We start from the raw sequence: 18,207 nt of genomic DNA, 5'->3' as shown, positions 1-18,207 counted from the left end.
GCTTCAAGACAGGGATTGTCTTTCTTGCCATGTAGAAGACATCTAGCATTTTGTAAGTGCTACCTCAGCCTAGCTAAAAGTTTACATGACAGCTGAAGAATTCAAGACAGGAAGCAGGATGACTGTGTTCTTGGTCTCCTCTGAGCTAGCTGTGTTCCAGCCATTGCTCTCGTGGAGATATCAGCTGTAAGGCAGATATCTGCAGCAAACTGAACATCATAGAAATGAGCATAAAGGACCTGGTGATCGTCTTATACTTTATGTAACATTAACAGTGGAATTTTATTTATGATACTATTTTGTTTCCATTTTGCAGGAATTAAAAGAGGAATTTACACGCATCCTGACAGCCAATAATCCCCATGCTCCCCAGAATATTGTCAGATACAGCTTTAAAGTAAGTGTTGGCATGACCTGTAAATCCAGGATGAGATTTTTTGTCATTAGCTGCTTTTGTGTTTGTTTTTTATTTATAAGAAAGTAAATTTCTTTTTAATGTGGCTTCATCTTTTTACATATTTACTGCTAAGGTTCCTAAAGTGTTTTTGCAGAGGGTGAGAGTCTGGAATCATTGACATACTTATTTATTCAGAAAAAGCAGATAAAAATTACTCACCAGGTTCTGGCAGCGAACATAATTAGTGCAGCTAACCTCAGGCAGTAAGTTTTTCCATTCAGTGGTGGTTAGAGGAGAAAAGGCGATGCTTTATGCAATGTGTAGGACAATGTGTGAGGACAGTGTCCTCACATCAAGTTTTGGTTGTTTGAATTATAGGATAGTTCAGAAATGTGCTCTGTGAAATCAGTGACAAGAGCTCTATGCACGATGAGTAGGTGTGAGCAAGGGAGGGTGCATCAGTGACTGCCGGGAAACTTCCAAGAGTCACACCTTCACATTTCTATGTGCAGAGCATATGCTGTATTACCCTGAAGCAGTCTTACCCAGCTAGTTTGTACAGCTAGCAACATAGGCTGCTGCAGGTGGGGAGTGGAAAGATAGCCCTGCCTCCCATGCTTTCTTTGAAAGGGTTGCACCCCATGAAAGAAATGAGAGCATGCAGGGACAATTCCTCCAGCTCTGGTATTGGATTATCTCCTAATTTAGGCAGGGAGTAGACAAGCATCCTGAGCCTGCCTCATCTCTGTGCTGCTGTAACAAGTTTGGCTAACTGTTAGGCTAGATCAGGAGAGAAAAGAATCTGTGGAAGCAGATGGGGTCAGTTTCTCTTTTCCTTGCAGTTCGAGTTTTCAATATTTATGAGATGGAAATAGGTGATGAATGATCCGTATCTTCAAATCTTTTTCAGTGACTGAAGTGGGCTTAATGCTATGTTGTGATTGGTGCAGAAAATGGTGGTATTTTTAATAGAGAACAAATTAGTGAAGCATCTGAGGTCTGCAGTGGCTTCTGATTGCATTTAGGTGAAACTCAAAGTCTGAATACGTGATTTGAGCCTAGGTTGATGTCTGTGCTGTATAGTGGTCTACAAGCAAGTGCCAATCAAGCTAGCTTCAAATAGCTGAATTAGTATAGTGCTTACAAACATAAGAGCCCATACTGTCTCCAGGTCAGAGCTGCTACCTCTAAATGGTGCTGCTCTTGTATGGGTATGACAGCTCATTCAGGGATCTCAGCACAGAATGACATTGGAGTCTTTTAGTGATGGCTGTGTAGCAGAGATGCACCAAAACTAGATTTAAACTCACTTGCTGTGGTACTGGTGGAGAACTAGAGGTTTCATGTTCTTGCTTTTTTTCCTTGTGTTTTAAACTTCTGGCTCTCAGTGTCATGAGATATCAATAGCTGGTAGAAGAAATTCAGTGTAAATATGTCAATACAAATACATATTTATCATTATGGAACTTACTTGGCTTTAGCAGTTGAGGCTACACAGTATTCTTGGCTTAAAATCATGCATTTCTCTCCACTGATTTTGGGTTTTTTTCCCCTCTGTAGGAACGAACATACAAGCCAATAAGCTATGTGGATCAAATGGCCATTCACTTCTCTTTGAATGGAAACATGATACTCAAAGATTCAGATGAAGGCAGATGTCAGAATGCCAGATTAAGCACTGAAGCAGGTAAGTTTATTGTCTGAAACCACAGTCATTTTTAGTTAGCCACTGGTATCATTTATTCAACATGATGGAGTGATCATGCTTCATGACTAGAGAAGAGAATAACTTTTATTTTGGCTTGTATCCTTCCTGTGAAAGAAAAAAGTATAAACAGTCAGATGTTTGCCACAGTGCAAAAAAACAGTCCGTGCTTTCAGGGCCAGGTGAACACTAACGTTAACACCATCAACTGAAAATTTCAGAGCTATTTGGCAGCTTTTAAATCGCTTGCACTACAATTATTTGGATATACATGTCTGAACTCCTTATTCTGCTTTGAAAGTTTCAGCCATGATTTGAAGTTTAAGGTAGTCTTAAAGTGGAAATGGTTGGAGGCTGGGTGAGCATTCAGGAAACTACCATATACTTGTTCCATTCTTAGACTCTCTCTAAAGCATCTACTTCTGGACAATGTGAGAAATAAGATATTGGGCCAGTTGGAGCTTTGACCTGAGCTAGTATGGCCATTTTTAGGTTCTTAGTTAAGAAAGATACCTTAATTCGGAGGCTCAAAAGCTGTTTCAGTAAATAGTTTTTGGTTGGATTTTCATCAGGGAAAGATGTACTGTTTTGAGATTTTCTCATATTCCCACTGTTTGTGAAAGGAGAAGTTGTGTCACAAACACTGCCCTTTGAAGGTGGTAACTTTCAGGCACAATCGTACCATTGCCTGAGCTCCTGAGATAGTTATTACTTGTGGCTTCTAAGGGTCAGTGCCTCTTTTAATTTACACTTAAAATGTGTATGAGGATTTGAAGTAGGAAAAGTGCAAAAGTGGGATCTTCAGTGCCATGAAAGCATGGATTGTTGTTGCTGGCAGTGCACGTTTTCATAGATTCCAAGCTGGCTAGTTTAAAGTAAGCTTATAGCTTGATGCTATGCACTCAGGGCTGTGATTGGAATGTGGACATCCATCATTCTCCAGCATAGCTAGTATATTCGTTTTTATCCATATAAATAAGAACCAACCACATTACCACTCTTTTGTATCAGTCATTCTTCATGGTTGTATGTAATTACAGACATTTTTGCAGAGCAGAAAGGTCCAGAATTGAAAGCAAAGCCAGAAACAAAGCTACCCAGATCAGTAGTAGATTTCAGAGATTTGATCTGAGTGGAAATCAGAGATTTGATTTCAGTCCAGCCAGAATTACTGCAGTATCATTATAGTAATGATGCTGTCTCCTTGTGTGGCTTTGAGCAAACCATTACGCTGCAAAATGAGAATGGTTCACAGTGTTAACTAATGAGATAGCATTTGAAAAGGATGCATCTATAGTAATGCTTTAGAAGATAGAAGGGTCTGCAAAACATGGGATAATACGTCCTATTGTCTAGGGCTTATACACTTATCTCTTCTGTTATCAGAAAAGCCCCCTGTTGAAGATTCTAAAATAATATCTGAAGAAGCAGAGATTAAAGATGAAGAAAGCACAGAAGATATACAGGTAATTCTCCATAGTTAGATGAGAGCTGCCCATCTTATTTTTAATATTAGATTAGAAATTCATTTTATTATAAAATGGACTGACTCAGAAGCTTCTGTAATTGATTTCTTTGTGCTTGAGATGTCTCTGCTGAGATCCTGTAGATTCTAACGAATAGCTGTGGTCCTCCTTCTGTTGTTTGGTTTGGAGGAGCTGCACAGGGGGAGGGCAGGTCCCTGCATGCCAGGTCTGTCTTCATCCAGAGATTCTATCAAGATGGACTGTAGTTTTCTGGGATCTGGAAACTTCCTGGACAACCTATCCATCCCTGAAAAGGAAATTGGGCAAAAGCAAGATGTGGAGAGATGAAAGCAGCAGGTATAACTACCTGAATTAAGTAGTGGCCTGGCCTGACTTAAGGATAGTTGGCTGATCAGAAAAGGAGCATGCTGTGAGAAGTTTTTTTTTACCCAAACTGCGTCAGGCCCTGGAATCAAGATCTGACTAATTTCAGATTAAATTTAATCTCTTTAGCAAGGAAATGAAAACATGGGATACAGGACTGGAATACATTCTCCTGGTCCTTTGGTCCAGTTCCTTTTGTCATAGGCAGTCATGCCATATTACCCCATTCATGTCAGGCTCTGTTTTAAAGTAACTGTCTGATAGCTAGATATCTTCTAATTTCCAGTTAATTTCCAGCGATTTTTTCCAGTTTCAACTTGTAGCCACTCGAATTTGTGCCAACATTGTCTTCTAGCTGAAACAGCTTTTTCCCTCTAGTGTACCCCTACCTGTCCTGGTGTATTTCTGCAGTACCGTGTCCTTTCAGCTACAGTTGGACTGGACTGAAAAAAACAAATGCACTTATGTGTCTGTTTCACTACTGACCCCTCAATCTTCAAGAATAATCTCCTCTGCTAGAGAGCAGAAATCCAGCAGGCCGAAGCTAAGCTCTTCTGAAGAGGGAAAGAGGTGTCTGGCTCTTTCAGTGTAGAGTTTCTGCTCTGCTCTTTTGCAGGCTGCAGGGGAGGAAGAGGCAGAGGAGACAGGAACAGCAGAAGCAGCTGAAGCAGCAGAGGCAGAAGAGCTTCCTCCCCCAAGACCAAAGGAGCGCAAGCTCGCAAACCAGTTCAACTTCATCGAGAGAGCTTCAAAGACGCTCAACAACCCCTTGCGGGTACGCTGCTTCTGCCATTTCCTTTAGTGGTTGGGAGGAGCCTTCCTTTGGGAGGATATATAGAGCATCTGTTTTTATGTTATATCCTGTAATCCCTGCAGATACTGTTGGGAGGAAAAAACAGTGACTAATTATGGTAAAACCTTTGGGTTGGTGAAAATAGTGACAAAAAAATTGTTGCCTCATGGACTCTTGGGCAGCCTACAAGAGGTTTTGGTGCCCCTGTAAATCTTTACACCTCTACTTGAATATAGCATCTTTCATGTCTATTTTCTTATCTGAAAAAGAAGGATAGACCAATGGTTAGGGCAGTAGCTGAAGGCTTGGGATCCCTGGGTTCATTTTTCTTTTGCCACAAACTCCCTGGACAGCTTTGTACTTCAATTCTTATGTGCAGAGCAGGCATATAAGCACCTATTTATCGCAAGAGGACTGTAAGAACAGAAGTGTTAAAGTCTGTGTTAAGCTTAGGTGCTACAGTATCAGGCTTGTGTAAGAATAGCAGATATTCACTGCTGCTACATAGTACATCTCCCTTCCCACTCCATGCCTGTGCTTTGTGGTCGGTACAGACCCGAGACCTTATGTTCCCCACACCTCTTGCTGAGCTCCTGGCCATGTCAAAGGAATGTGTCTTCACAGGGCCCCCGACAGAATAGTACCAGTGATGTTTGCCCGCAGCTGAGAGGTCAGACAGCAGATTCCCCTGAGATACATGTTTCAGAGAGAAAATTCTCCCGTTTCCCCTGCTGCCCATGGTGTTCAAATCTATACAGCTTCCCCAGAGAGCCTACCTGCCTGCTTTGCAGCCATTTCCCCTAAGGGGAGAGCCTGTAGGACTGATGAGCTCGGAGAAATCTAAGAGTTACTGTGTTGCTGGAGCTACTGTCTCCTAGAAGAGGAGTCACCAGTAGAGATGGAGGATCTAAGGAGAGTTTGTGCAGTTGCGAGGTGCTTACTCCAAATTCTGCCTCTTTTAAAATCCCTGTAGAGGACACAGAATCCCTGTAGAGGACACAGAATTTCTTATTTCTCTATCCCTAGTTTTGCATATTCCTTTCCCATTGATATTACTGAAAAATGCTTGAGTGCCTTTGAAAGCAGAATCTAGCCCTTAAATAGCTGTGAAGTACTGATGTGCGCTGTGAAGGATGTGCAATTTCCACCTCTCACACTGCTGCATTTCAGAGGCCAGTGAAATGCTACAGGCAGCTTCTTAAAAATATCCTGACAAAACAGTTTTCTGAAAGAAAACACTGTTCCATGAAATGAAAGTGTTTCACAGAGATATATTAATTTCATTCCAATATTTGATGAAAGGGTGATGGAAATATTATTTCAGTAAGATCAAATGATTTGTTTAAAGGTTATCATTCTGTTTTTGTTTTGACTCTGCTGTATCCAAGTGGGATTTTAAATCTTAGGTAAAAACTTTTACAATCTGATAGCATACTAAAACAGGTAGCAGGATGTTTCAAATGGTAGAACTGACAGAAAGCATTTTAACACCTACAAAATAAAATACTGAAGTTAAATATTTTAATAATGTTGAAAAAAATCAGCCTCTTTTGGTCCATAAGAAAATCTACTGTAGTTCTACAACCCCTAATAACATTTGTGCAGTTCTTTAGGAGCTATTTAGATGCTGAATTAATGCAAGATCAGTATTATTCTAACTAAATGCTATGAGAAGTTAATTTCCACAGCTAGGACTATGTCACTGCAAAGAGTTTCAACATGTTAATGGTATGATTACACTTCTTTATGCTTTTTCTTTATTCAGGACAGAGCGTGTCAATCGGAGCCTACGCCTTGTAAAAATTTTTCAGCCACTGCTAACCAGGTATCTGTTTTTGACTTTATAAGCTCTTTTAGTGTATACTTAGGAGAATGAGATGAGAGAAAGGAGAAACTAAGTTGTCGTGTTTGTATTCCTTGCACTGGATTGTGCTCAGATACTGTGGCTTTGATCTCTAGTTTAAATCTGAGAACAAACTAGTGTGGCCCTCTTCCCTGCCTTGATGGAAGGCCCACTCTCAGCCTGTTGAATTAGACTTAGCTCCATTTTAGGTAGTGGGAATGTGCCTGTTTATTTATGATGAAGAACTGTTCCAAAACTGTTATGCAGTATTCTATCCATCTCTTAAAAATGTGAAAAAAAATATTTTACATGACATTTTACATGTGAAATATGTAGCTTTCACTGGAAAGGAAATCCAGCCAACTCTGCTGTTTCTCACAGATACTCACAAAATGTATTTCTGTTTGTCACTGATATGAACATTGGCTCAAACTTTATTATCTGTTTGTTGTAGCAGTTGACCACAGGAACTGTGAAATGAGAAAGGATTACCTGGGTGTTCTGGTGGTAAACTGGTACAGTATCTTTAAAAATGACATTGCCAGAAAGTGATAGGAAAGGAGGGGGAGGAAGTGTCACTGTTAAGCTGAAAGTTCATCTTTCTGAACTTGAAATCACAGAGTAATTGGCCTAAGATCTTCCCTCCATCCAGCTGGAGTTTCCTTTGGTTTGTTTCTGACACTGATGATCTGAAAGCTTGAGACAATAGAACTACTAGGACAAGAAGCCATTGCTGAAATTTTACATGAAAATGTCTGAAAACTAAGAGGAAAAGTTTTTCCTTGTTTTCTTTTTATTCTCTTGAGCATTTGAATGAATATAAATTAATATTTTAACATAAGCTCTTTTTTTCCTCAGCTCTTCTTCGTTCTTGTTCTTCCTTATACTTGCATACTCCTCTTTCAAAGTTGTCCGTTCTGCTTCTTCTCCCACTCTTCTCATCACATCTTCTTTGTCCTTTCCATGACGTTTGGAACATCCTTCCTTCCCATTTCCACCTGTAAATTTATAACACAATGCAGTTTTTTTGATGACTATTTCTGCTATCTTTCTTTATGCCAATGTTTTAGTCTTCCTTTTGTGTTTGAATCATACTCCCTCACAAAGCTGATGTGTCAGAATTAGATTGTCTTTTCTTTGTTCTGAAAGTAACATATCTACTTCATACCGTATTACTGCTCCAGTACAAATGAATAATTCTTAAGTGGAAAAATTACTTACAGATCTACTCAGGTAAGACATTCCTGGCAGAGCAGAAGATGTAAAACTGCTCTCAGTTTCCATTTGATCATGTGTTGCAGCATTAGAGTCCAAGATTTAAATTGTGTTAAGCAGCTACAATATAATTTTCCAACGTGACATGAGAAATGTCATAAAGCAGATGTTTAATGCATGTTTCCTATTAGACACTGGTAAAATAGCCAAACAGGGCTGACAGAACGTCCTACAGAAAAGATGTAGATGTGAAGCACCAAGAAGGGACTTGGAGTAAGGAAATAGTTAAGAATGCCATACTGTCTTCTCAAAAAGTAAGGCATGTCCCATGAAGCTTTGAAAATACTGGGGTACAATCCTTCACTTTTTGTGCAAGTAACAAGCCCACTGTCTTTTGACTGATTCCAGAATGATTCCAAGGGGAGCGTTACTGTTGTGAACATTGTTTTTGTGATGGTGCAGATGTTTGTTTTCTGGAGTATAATCAGGTCCCTATAAGCCTTGCCTCTGTCTGTCTTTCAGTGGGAGATCTATGATGCCTATGTGGAGGAGCTTCAGAAAATGGAAAAGTCCAAAGAGAAAGAAAAACCAAGAGCCCATATAGCAAAGAAAGAAGAGAAGAGGAGGGGAAGAAAGTCAACTTCCCTGGAGTCGCAGGTACTGCCATGTGCGCATTTCGTAGTACTGAGAGAAGCTCACTCAGACTGATGATGGAAGCATCCATAGTGCAAGTTAGGTGAAATTTAGCAGCTCATGCGGGTTGCGTAGCTAGTTCTCTCAGCTGGCACGTAACAGCCCTAAGAAATGCAGAAATTATCTTTGCCAGGAACTTAATTCCCAAACAGGATTTCCTTTTTTGAGTTGCTGTATTTTTTATGAGAACGCAAAACAGTGTGATGCCATAATCTTGACTTCAAATTTGATTTCCAAATGAGGTTTGTGGCTTTCTTGTGGTGTGTGTTATCAATTTTGTGTTCCATTTTTGACTAGCATGTGAGGGATAAATGAAGGAAATAAGTAGAAACACTGAGTTTTCAAGGAGTTTGAAAGGATTTAGCTGTTAGCTGTAATTTTCTGATTTGAAAGTCAAAAAAATTTGCGATCCTTTCAAAATATTACTAAAGCAACATAGCACATTTGACTATTTTTAGTATAATGTTGTATAATTATTTATGATTATATACTTCTAGTATAGATAATATATACTTTATATAAAAGTTATTAATGATTAGTTTTTAATTATTGAAATCTAAGCTTACATACACAAAATTGAACAGTGATTCTGGGAGACCTGACCAGGGGGAAGAGGGGCTGGATCTTTGATGAATCATTTATTCATTTAGTTGGACAGTGTCAGAAACATCTCTGCCCAGTGTTCAAAGTGCTGTAATTCAGTAGTTACACAGCAAGATGATATCTCAGCCATGGTAATGCAGTCATCACCAGAGAAGGTCAGCCGCCCTGAACCCTCCAGAGTGGCAGGGTGAATGGCAAGGGCTGCTGCACCCCAGCAGCCCCCACTAGTCTTGCTTTTCTGAGCGGCAGGTATCATAACTCGTGCCAAGCTAATAACTCAGCTGCTGCTGTGAGCTTGCTGCTAGGCTGGTACTGGTTTCTAATCCAGGTTGCTCTGTCAGAGTGGCTTAGGAGTGCATTGTAGTCGTGCCACAGTCCATCCCCCAAAGTGGCAAGGATCCCATCTTAAAAATGTCACTCTGCTTCAAGCACTGGGAAAACAATACAGCAACCTCTAAAGATTTGCTTCATGTTCCAGAATGTTTTCAGGGGGTTCGGGAAGTTTTCATCAGGGTTTGATCTGTACAGAACTGTGGGTAGTTCTTTTGTTCCTCTCAGTCTATCTAAGTTAAACCATTTAGAAGACAAACTGAAGTAGTTTTTGTAATGGTTGGAGCTAAATGCAATGAAAACTATGATATAAAAACATGGAACTCAAATCTTAGCTTGCTGCTTGAATAGGTGTAGTTATATCCCTGTAACTATGATGTACCTCTGTAATATATGCTTGCTCCTGAGAATGGCTCTAGCTGTAGGAATATAAGCACTTTTATACCAATACAGCTGAGTTGGCAGTAGAAGATTTTGCTGGTTTAGCTACCCCGCTATCGCTCTGCCATCAAAAGCCTCTTAGTGTAAACAAACCAGGAACATGTTCTGACAGGCTTCTTTGTGTGAATTGTGCCACTGAAATTCACAGTTCCTTCTAAAACTGATCAATCTTTCACCTGAGTAAGTGTTGGAGAATTAAGCCTGAAGTCAGCAATATAATTATGGGACTAATGGATGGATTGCTAAAAGCCGATCGTTAAAATTAAATAAGAATTCTACCGGTGAAACTACATTGTAACAGGCTGCTGCATGCTCCATTGACAATAGTGGGAAGCTGCGAACCATGCACCTGTGATCCCCCCTTTGGTGCTTTTTGCTCTTAGCACTTTCCAGGAGGATTTCAGGGAAGCTAAGAAGTCAGTACACTGGAAAAGTGAAGGGAAAAGCTTCTTTATGCGGAGCCAGTCTCCAGAATTGAGACTGATTGTGAGAAATGTGTGAAAAGCCTGCTGAATTTCCCAGTCGTTGATGGTGGGGACATGCAACTTGACGTAATCCAAGGCTAGAATCTCACTTACAGCAGGTATTGCTTCTGCTCATGTGTAAGCCTACGGAAATACAGGTCAGTGGTGTCAGAATCTGCACCTGTAGTCTCAAGGCAGCAAATGGGGAAATGGGTTTTGTGGAACTGCCAACACATAGCTTGCATATTTGGGGCTACACATAGTAATTTTAACAGAGACATCACAGCTGAGCACTTGCTGAGGGCATCCTGCCTTTGATCACTGCTAAAGGGGAACTGTGGAACATCAAGCAGGAGACGTGGCTGATCTGTACAAAAGGCTGAAATCAAGGATGCAGTGGCTAGAGGCAGCAATCAACATCCAAAGAGCTTAAAGCACTTACACTGGTGCAGACCAGCCCCTCTTACCCTGAGATTACAGGAAATGAAATCACAAGTCTGATAGCATGTATCTTTAATAAATCTATCAAGAGAAGGGTGGAACTATGCAACTGGGGAATAACAAAGATAAAGTATATGTAGAAAGGGTAAAAATGTTTCCATTAATGTGACTTTTAGTATTAGAATTAGTTTGGAGGGAAAGAATAAAATTAGAGACTTGGGATTAAATCTGAAATGGAATAAAATAGCACATGAGTTTACCAAAGGTGGGCTCTGTCCGAATCATCTCATCTGTCTGATAAGAGAACAGTTGTGGTTTTCCTTGATAAGGGAAGTATAGTAAAGCTAATCCATCTGAAGTTCTGTAATGCTATTGCTATAATATCTTTTGGGAAATGATTACATAAATGGGAAAGGTGGTTATTAGTACAGATGGGAAGGGACTACTGGAGAGGAAGTCTGTGCATTTTGGGATTGATTAAAAAGCCTTTGATGAGGTGAGGGCTTACTGTTTGAAGTGACAGCAAGAAACAGGACTGTATCGGTGAGTTGTGACATGGCTGTGAAAAAGGCAAGGTAGAAAATGTTCTGTGAGGGATGGCGGAGAAATGTATTTCTCTTATGCAAGGCACTGGGAGAACTCATTTAGAATAGTGTAAGGAAGTATAATTTTGGTCACCCCTTTTCAAAGGACATAGATTACAAACCTTGACAGATATGGAAAAGAATGGAAAGCTTGAATGCAGGAAGTGACTAAAAACGCTTGGTTTATTTTACTGGTAGTGCAGAGGTGGAGAGGGAATCTGAGATACCAGGGAATCTGAGATTCCAGAGAGGGACAAGAATTATTAAGGCTGAGGACAGGGTGACAGAAGTACAAATAGATATGAAGTATTTAAGAATATGTTAAATCTGGAACTTACTGTACTGGGGCAGGGACAAAATCTCCTAAGTCCCGGGAGGGAGTTCAGGGAGGCTGTGTAGGAGAGAAAATGTGCCTTGTCTGCCTGTGTTAGGGAGGATCTGGAACCAGTAACCCAATGTCACCCTAGAAGTTTCTTCCAGCCTCTTTTGAATGTACTCTTTCACAGTGGTGTGCCAGAAGTAGCGTCTTCTCTCAACTCGTCTGAAGCAGAGCTGGTTGAACGATTTCTTTCAAAGTCCAAACAAAACTTAGATTTAACACACGAATGCTCATTCCTGAATCATGTGATTGGTGGCGATCTCAGGTCCTGCCTGACTTGTGCATCCCACTATAGCAGTACAGTTAACTCTTGAGATATGGCCACTGAGATAACCCAGCCCACAAGGTCATAATTATCATTTGGAAGCTTCTGGATGACCACCAGTTATTTTTGAAATAACAGCTGAAATCTAAATGCAATTAATCTTCACATAACTGTTCAGCTGGAAGTTCATCTTGGGGAGTGGATGAGTTGTTAGTAATTCCCTTGTCTTCATTCTGCTGTCTACAGAGTATCACTATTAAGAGCAAATAGTGAAAATGAACAACTGCTTGACAGGATTCAACTTGGGGGACATTATTTGGGATTTACAGTGAATGTTTGCAGTGTATGAAGGTGTTGGCAGATGACAACACAGTTATACCACGCTTTTTTCTTTGAAAGTGGGGACTTCTAGTAACAGTATGCTTTTTGCCAGAGGTACAAGCAGTTATTGCATTGGTTTTAGGATGGATTTGTCTTCTGGATGTGCAGTTATACATCAGCAGAAGCGTTGTTTCATGCTCCAGTCTGTTGGAGTTACACATTGCAACTGTCCAGCTGCTGAGAAGCAAATGTGAAGCAATTAGTGTTAATGAATAGTAGAGCAAGACCAAGACATTTATTTTCAAAGTAGCCCATTATCCATATTAACATGTGATTCCATTAACATTATTGCTGTTCTAAAAATAACTTATGCACAGAAATAAATGAAAAAATTGTTAGCTGATGAGCTCTCATTACGTTTGGCTAGCTAGCCCAGAGTTGGCCTACAAAGAAAAAATCAGTTTCAAACAGATCTTAAAAAAGATACATTAGGCCTATCACTTCCACTGAGATTTATTTCAGTAAAACACAAAATAAATCAAACCCGAAATAGCACATGATCCAATGAGAAAATAACTTACTCTGATCTAGTTTAATGCCAAAAATGTAGTTATTCATGGCTGCATTGCTAGCAGCCCAGCTAGCTAATAAGAAAGCTGACTTAAAGCTCTTTCAATTTATCTGGACAGTTTCCTGCATTGCAGCAAAAAGTCCATTGAATAATATATTGTTCCTGTATTTACAGCGTTTTTTTTAAGGTTAGACTGTTTCCCACTGACCAAAAAGAAAAAAAAAGAAAGAAACACTATTATAGATGATGCAGGCTATAGCATTCATCTTTGAGAACACAATGAAGTAAGCCTTGTCTTCTGATCTACACTCCAGAATGATGTCTCTGGTTGAAAATTCAAAGTATTTGGAGTGCATGTTTCCTTGGACATATGAGAGCTACAACTGCTCATGACTGCAGGGGACAGCACTGCCATTCTTCCACAGCTCCTTCCAGTAGTACATGCATGTTAAAGGGAGGAGAAATTTTTGCCTACAAAGTGGTAAATAGTAGGTGAATGGAAGGCAGCTTGGCTAACTGACACACCTGATGAACCAGTAGGACTCTGGGACATCTTGTAACTTTACCTTGTAACTATGACTTTTACCATGTTGGAAAGAAAAGTATTTATTGCTCTTCTCTTTTTTTGAATTGTATTGTAACCTTTCCAACATTTAACCTGTGTCAATTAAACTTACTCAGAGTAATATGCTGGTAGCAGCCAATGACATTTTTATAGTTGTGATGCCAATATTGCTGGACAAGTGTCAGCACAGGTGAATTGTTTTTTTAGGAAGTGTTTTAGAGGATGACAGGTCCTATCATGGCAGAAGCAATAACGGCAGCCTAAAAGTCAAAAGAGTGAAATCCCAAAATCGAGAGTATTGATTTCTACTTGGGATGTTTCAAATATCCTCTTTCTCTCCCTCTTTCATTTCCCTTAATAAAGTCCTAATGTCTAAGGAACATTTTGAAGAAAAGCAAACTGGATTAAAATTTGAAAACCTTTCTCCCTGTGCTTCTTAAATTCTGAATATGATAGCAAATTCTCTGCGTGGTTCTCAAGAGTTCCTCCCAGAAACCTAGGGAAAACCTGAAGAACATGGGAATGGCCATGCTGGTTCAGATCAAAGCTCAAACCCAGTAGTCAGATCAAAGCTCAAACCCAGTAGTCTGTCTCTAGCAGTGACCACAGGTGAAAGTGTAGGGAAGGGTAAGAACACAGCAAGTGTATATCATATCCTCCCACCCCCTGGCCAAATATTCTTCCAGCCTTCAACTATTTTCAGTGATTTTCCAAGCCCGATGTGGTTTGGCTCATGGATGGAAGTACTTGTTCTGTCTCCCTTGAAACTCTGTAATTCTTGTGTCTGCAACACCCTTTGGAAGAAGTTCCACCGATCTGTCATTCTTCTTTAAGAGTCACCTCCTTTTGTTTGTTTTGAATGTGACCTCCACTGACTCCACTTAATGCCTCTGCTTTCTGTATTGGAAGAGACAGTGACCAGTCAGTCCCTGTCCATCCTCTGTGGACAATTTAGGATTTCATAGACCTTTCTCATATCTTTCCAAGCCATCTCTTCTTCATACTGGCAAGTCTCAGCCTACTCAGTTCTTCTTGGTACAGAAACTGTTCCAGACTTTGGATCATCCTTTTTGCCCTTCTCTGAACTTTTCCAAGTTCTGCTTTATTCTTTCTGAGATGGGGAAACAAAACTGCATGCAGTATTGAAGATGCAGGCAAATTATCGATTTATAAAAGGTGTTGTAGGTCATAGACTTGAGGTTTTTTTCTTCTATGTCTTGTCCTTTTTATGTAGTTCCTTGGGTTTCATGCTCTTTGAAGTAGGGCTGTTTGTCTCCTTTGAGTCTGTGCAGAGCCCCATTAGGGCTGGGATACATGTGATCTAGAGTCATATTCTTCGTTAGGTCATTTCATAGTTTCTTTCCACATTCTGGACACTCTCTGGACCCTGCCAAGGATAACATTTCTTTTCAGTGTCCTCAAGTTTCTTTTCAGGAGGAAAGCATCTCGTGCTGGCAGCCATCAGGCCCTAGAGGTGGTTTGAAGATGGAAGGCTTTGAGACACTGATGAGGCTTTGGTGCAGCAGTAGTAGGTGGGGACTGAGGTCCTTGGAGCACGCTATCGGCGCACTGTGCATGCACTTGGCATTCTCACATCGCTGTGCAGAGCTGAGCTGGCATCATCCTCATGGCCCAGCACAGTTTGGGAGCTTTTAAACAGGTCAGAGCCACAGAGCTTGGACTGCTCCAGAAAGGGTAATGTTCTTAACTAGCAAAGCTGAGCATGTACTCCAAACACGCAGGTATACACATGCACACAACAGTAACATATCCAGTGATACAGATCAACGCAGACAGAAAGCAGTGCCTTTACCAGAACCCATGTAAGCACAAACAGCACTCACATAACCACAAACAGCATAAACAACTGCATGCCGTTCCTTCTGTTCAGCTGGTCGGGATAGAAGTTCTCTAGTGTCACATATGCAGAGACATCCCTCCAGTAGCTGGCCCGGACACTTGGTCTATCCAGTGGCTGTCTCCCAGATCCTGGTCCCTCCAGTTGTTGGCACCCAGACCTCTTATTCTGCTTGCTGGCTATGCCAGCTTATTATATATTGTATGATCTTATTGATCTGCATGTGTGCATCAAGTTGGAATTACCAGTGATTAACTGAAGAACTCCTAAATCCATTGATCTTTACTTAACACATGAGACCCTAAAGCTCTTCAGACAGACACCAGAGAATGCTGATACATGATCAAATATGTTTGTGTCACCAAAGCTGATGAACTATTACCAAGTGAGATGGGGGAGGGATCATGTGTGTCCTTTTAGCTCATTCCACCATCAGGTAGATGTGATGGGCTAAGGAAGACAGACTCAGTTTTCACTGAGGTTTAGACAAACGCCTTGCAATCATGCTAAATCAGGAGCAAATTCTGAAGTTACTGAAGTTCAGCTGAAGGATGGTAGCTTGCTAAACTTAAAATAAAGCAATTGCCTTAATACAAGAGCCCTTACCATTAGGTGCTGGTGTGAGGAGCTTCAGGTTAACCTCTATTCAAGTAAAGATCAAAGTACTCAAGAGTTTTTCAGTCAGACAAGGCCTGAAGGACTTGTAAATATGTGGGATATACATTTTCTTTTCCTTGTTTTTCTTTTCAACAGAGTGATGATATAACCAAGGTCTCAAAGGCTGCCAAAATAATGGAGCGGATGGTGAATCAGAACACATTTGATGACATTGCACAAGGTATGGCTCTGCTGGGAGACGTTTGCACTCAAGCCAGTACTCCTGCAGATGAGTGGCCACAGCTGTGGCAGGGGTCACAACAGCTCCTTTGGGGAAGCTGGCTCATAGTAAAGGAAGCAGGCCAAGGATTTCAGCAAATTATGCCCAGGCACAGGTTAGCAGTGGAAGATTAGGGCACAGCTCGTGCCCTTATGCAAGCTACTGGTTTATAACCTTACAGCATGTTGGCATCTCCAATGTCCTGCCTCTGCTGAACAGTTGGAAAGCGGAGCTAAAATGAGCAGGGCTAGCAATTCGCTGGCTTACGCAAGGCAAACAGAAGAGCAGACCCCAGTCATTTAATAGGCATGTCACATCAGCCCTGCTGCCAGCAGGCTGGGGCCAGCAGGGCCAGCTGATAGGTACCTGCTCAGCATAGCCCCCCAGGGCATGTTCCACGCAGCCAGCGTAGAGCAGCCCCCTGGCCGGCATACAGCTCCCAGCCCTGGGGACACTCTTGTGTCTATGCCATTTTGCAAGGGTGCTGCTACCTTTGTTCAGCTCCCTCCCAAAGGCCGTGTCCAGTGTGTGCTCATGCTGGTCTGTGTACTCAGAGTACAACGACACAGGTTGCCATGTCTACTCACCTGACCAGAACGTTTTCTCTACTCTGCTTTTCTGTGTCCATGGCTTTGTCATTCTTCCAGATAAGGATCCCTCATCCTTTGATGTTTATACAGCAATCTGTGCCTTGGTGACATGCACCAAGAGAAACTAATAGTCGGGTTATTCCAGGTGTCCCCAGAAGAATGAGATCTTTTGATTCAGTGTCCCATCCTCTGGCCTCTGGACTGTGGTTTGGGAGACCTGGCTAATAGTCTTAGCTCTCCCACAGCCCCGCTAGCCTTGGACAGGTTACTCCTCACTCTGGACTTCTGCTTTCTTTTTTAACCTGTGTTTGCTTTTGGACCATAAGCTTTTTGGTGCAATGACTTGGTGCTTGGTAAAGTGCATTTACAGGGCTTAGGTGCTGTTTTGAGATTAAGACTTCAGGATTGAAGCAGTCATTATATAAACAGTTGAGCTGTGGAGAAACTGTCAAGTATAACAGAGCCCTTTCTAAAGCTTCCCTGGCAGTGCACTGTGCTATTTTGTTTCAGATTTATTCACCAGAACTTATTCTTTGATTTTTGTTTTTAGATTTTAAATATTTTGAGGATGCCTCCGATGAATATAGAGACCAGCAGGGAACCCTCCTCCCTCTCTGGAAGTTCCAGTATGACAAAACCAAGAGACTTGCAGTTACTGCCATCTCCTGGTAAGTCTTTTTATTGCAAACTCGCTCTCAGCTGGTTTGCAGAGGAATGGAATTAAATGTCATACCACCTTGCAAGGCAGCACTTGTTTCTCTGGGAACACTGTTTTAAATAATTACAGCCAGCTACTTTTGGCAGCACCTAAGCATGCCAGGTGCTGCTGGGTGGAAAGCACCTTCTGTGAGACTGAATGGTGCCAGGCATGCACCTTTCAGCAAAAGGTGAAGACAAAGCAGGCTCTGTGCCCAGTGTTAGAGCAAAGCAAGTGCAGTTAGCAGAGCAAATAAGAGTCCCTTCTTGAGCAAGCTGGGAGAGACATGTCATACCTTAGGAGAATATTCAGTAGGAATCAATCCTGCACAGCCTAGGGCAGGAGAAAGGACAGTGATTGCATTTTTGACATGTACCATCACAGGAGAAAAAGTAAAGCAACAGAAAGGGAAATGCAAACATTGCATATGCCAATCAGGTATCACCATAGGCTATAAGATGCTGAGACACTGATACCAGCCAAGACCTTTGTGCATGACTGTGACACATTTAAAGTGCTGCTCCAAGAAGGGTAACCTGTTCACTCATGGCCTTATGAAGGTATTTGTGCAGACAGCAGTAGTAATTGTGTATTGTGATCTTACACAGTTCAGTGTAGTAGCCATTTGCTCTACAGTCTGCCTTTGTATCTTTGTTCCTGGCCAGTCCAGAAACTATCACTAATACTTTCAAATGAACTCTCTCTTTCTGAGGCATTAGTTATTA

The 18,207-nt window shown here is 41.2% G+C and overlaps 1 protein-coding gene across 2 annotated transcripts in view; it reads left to right on the top strand.

Annotated features, from left to right (window-relative positions):
- The window catches only part of LOC112987802 (dynein axonemal intermediate chain 1), a 149,077-nt gene that overhangs the window by 14,531 nt on the left and 116,339 nt on the right, over positions 1 to 18,207 (top strand). For both annotated transcript variants that reach the window (XM_026107851.2, XM_026107850.2), the window contains exons 4-11: positions 317 to 397; positions 1,958 to 2,084; positions 3,489 to 3,568; positions 4,569 to 4,727; positions 6,511 to 6,570; positions 8,326 to 8,460; positions 16,072 to 16,156; positions 17,336 to 17,453. In XM_026107851.2, the coding sequence (XP_025963636.1) occupies positions 317 to 397; positions 1,958 to 2,084; positions 3,489 to 3,568; positions 4,569 to 4,727; positions 6,511 to 6,570; positions 8,326 to 8,460; positions 16,072 to 16,156; positions 17,336 to 17,453 (845 nt within the window). The remainder of the gene's footprint in view (positions 1 to 316; positions 398 to 1,957; positions 2,085 to 3,488; positions 3,569 to 4,568; positions 4,728 to 6,510; positions 6,571 to 8,325; positions 8,461 to 16,071; positions 16,157 to 17,335; positions 17,454 to 18,207) is intronic.

This window comes from Dromaius novaehollandiae, chromosome W (assembly GCF_036370855.1).
Source record: "Dromaius novaehollandiae isolate bDroNov1 chromosome W, bDroNov1.hap1, whole genome shotgun sequence".
Lineage (NCBI taxonomy): Eukaryota > Metazoa > Chordata > Aves > Casuariiformes > Dromaiidae > Dromaius > Dromaius novaehollandiae.
Note: the sequence above shows the minus strand (reverse complement) of the source record. Positions and strands in the feature narration are given on the sequence as shown.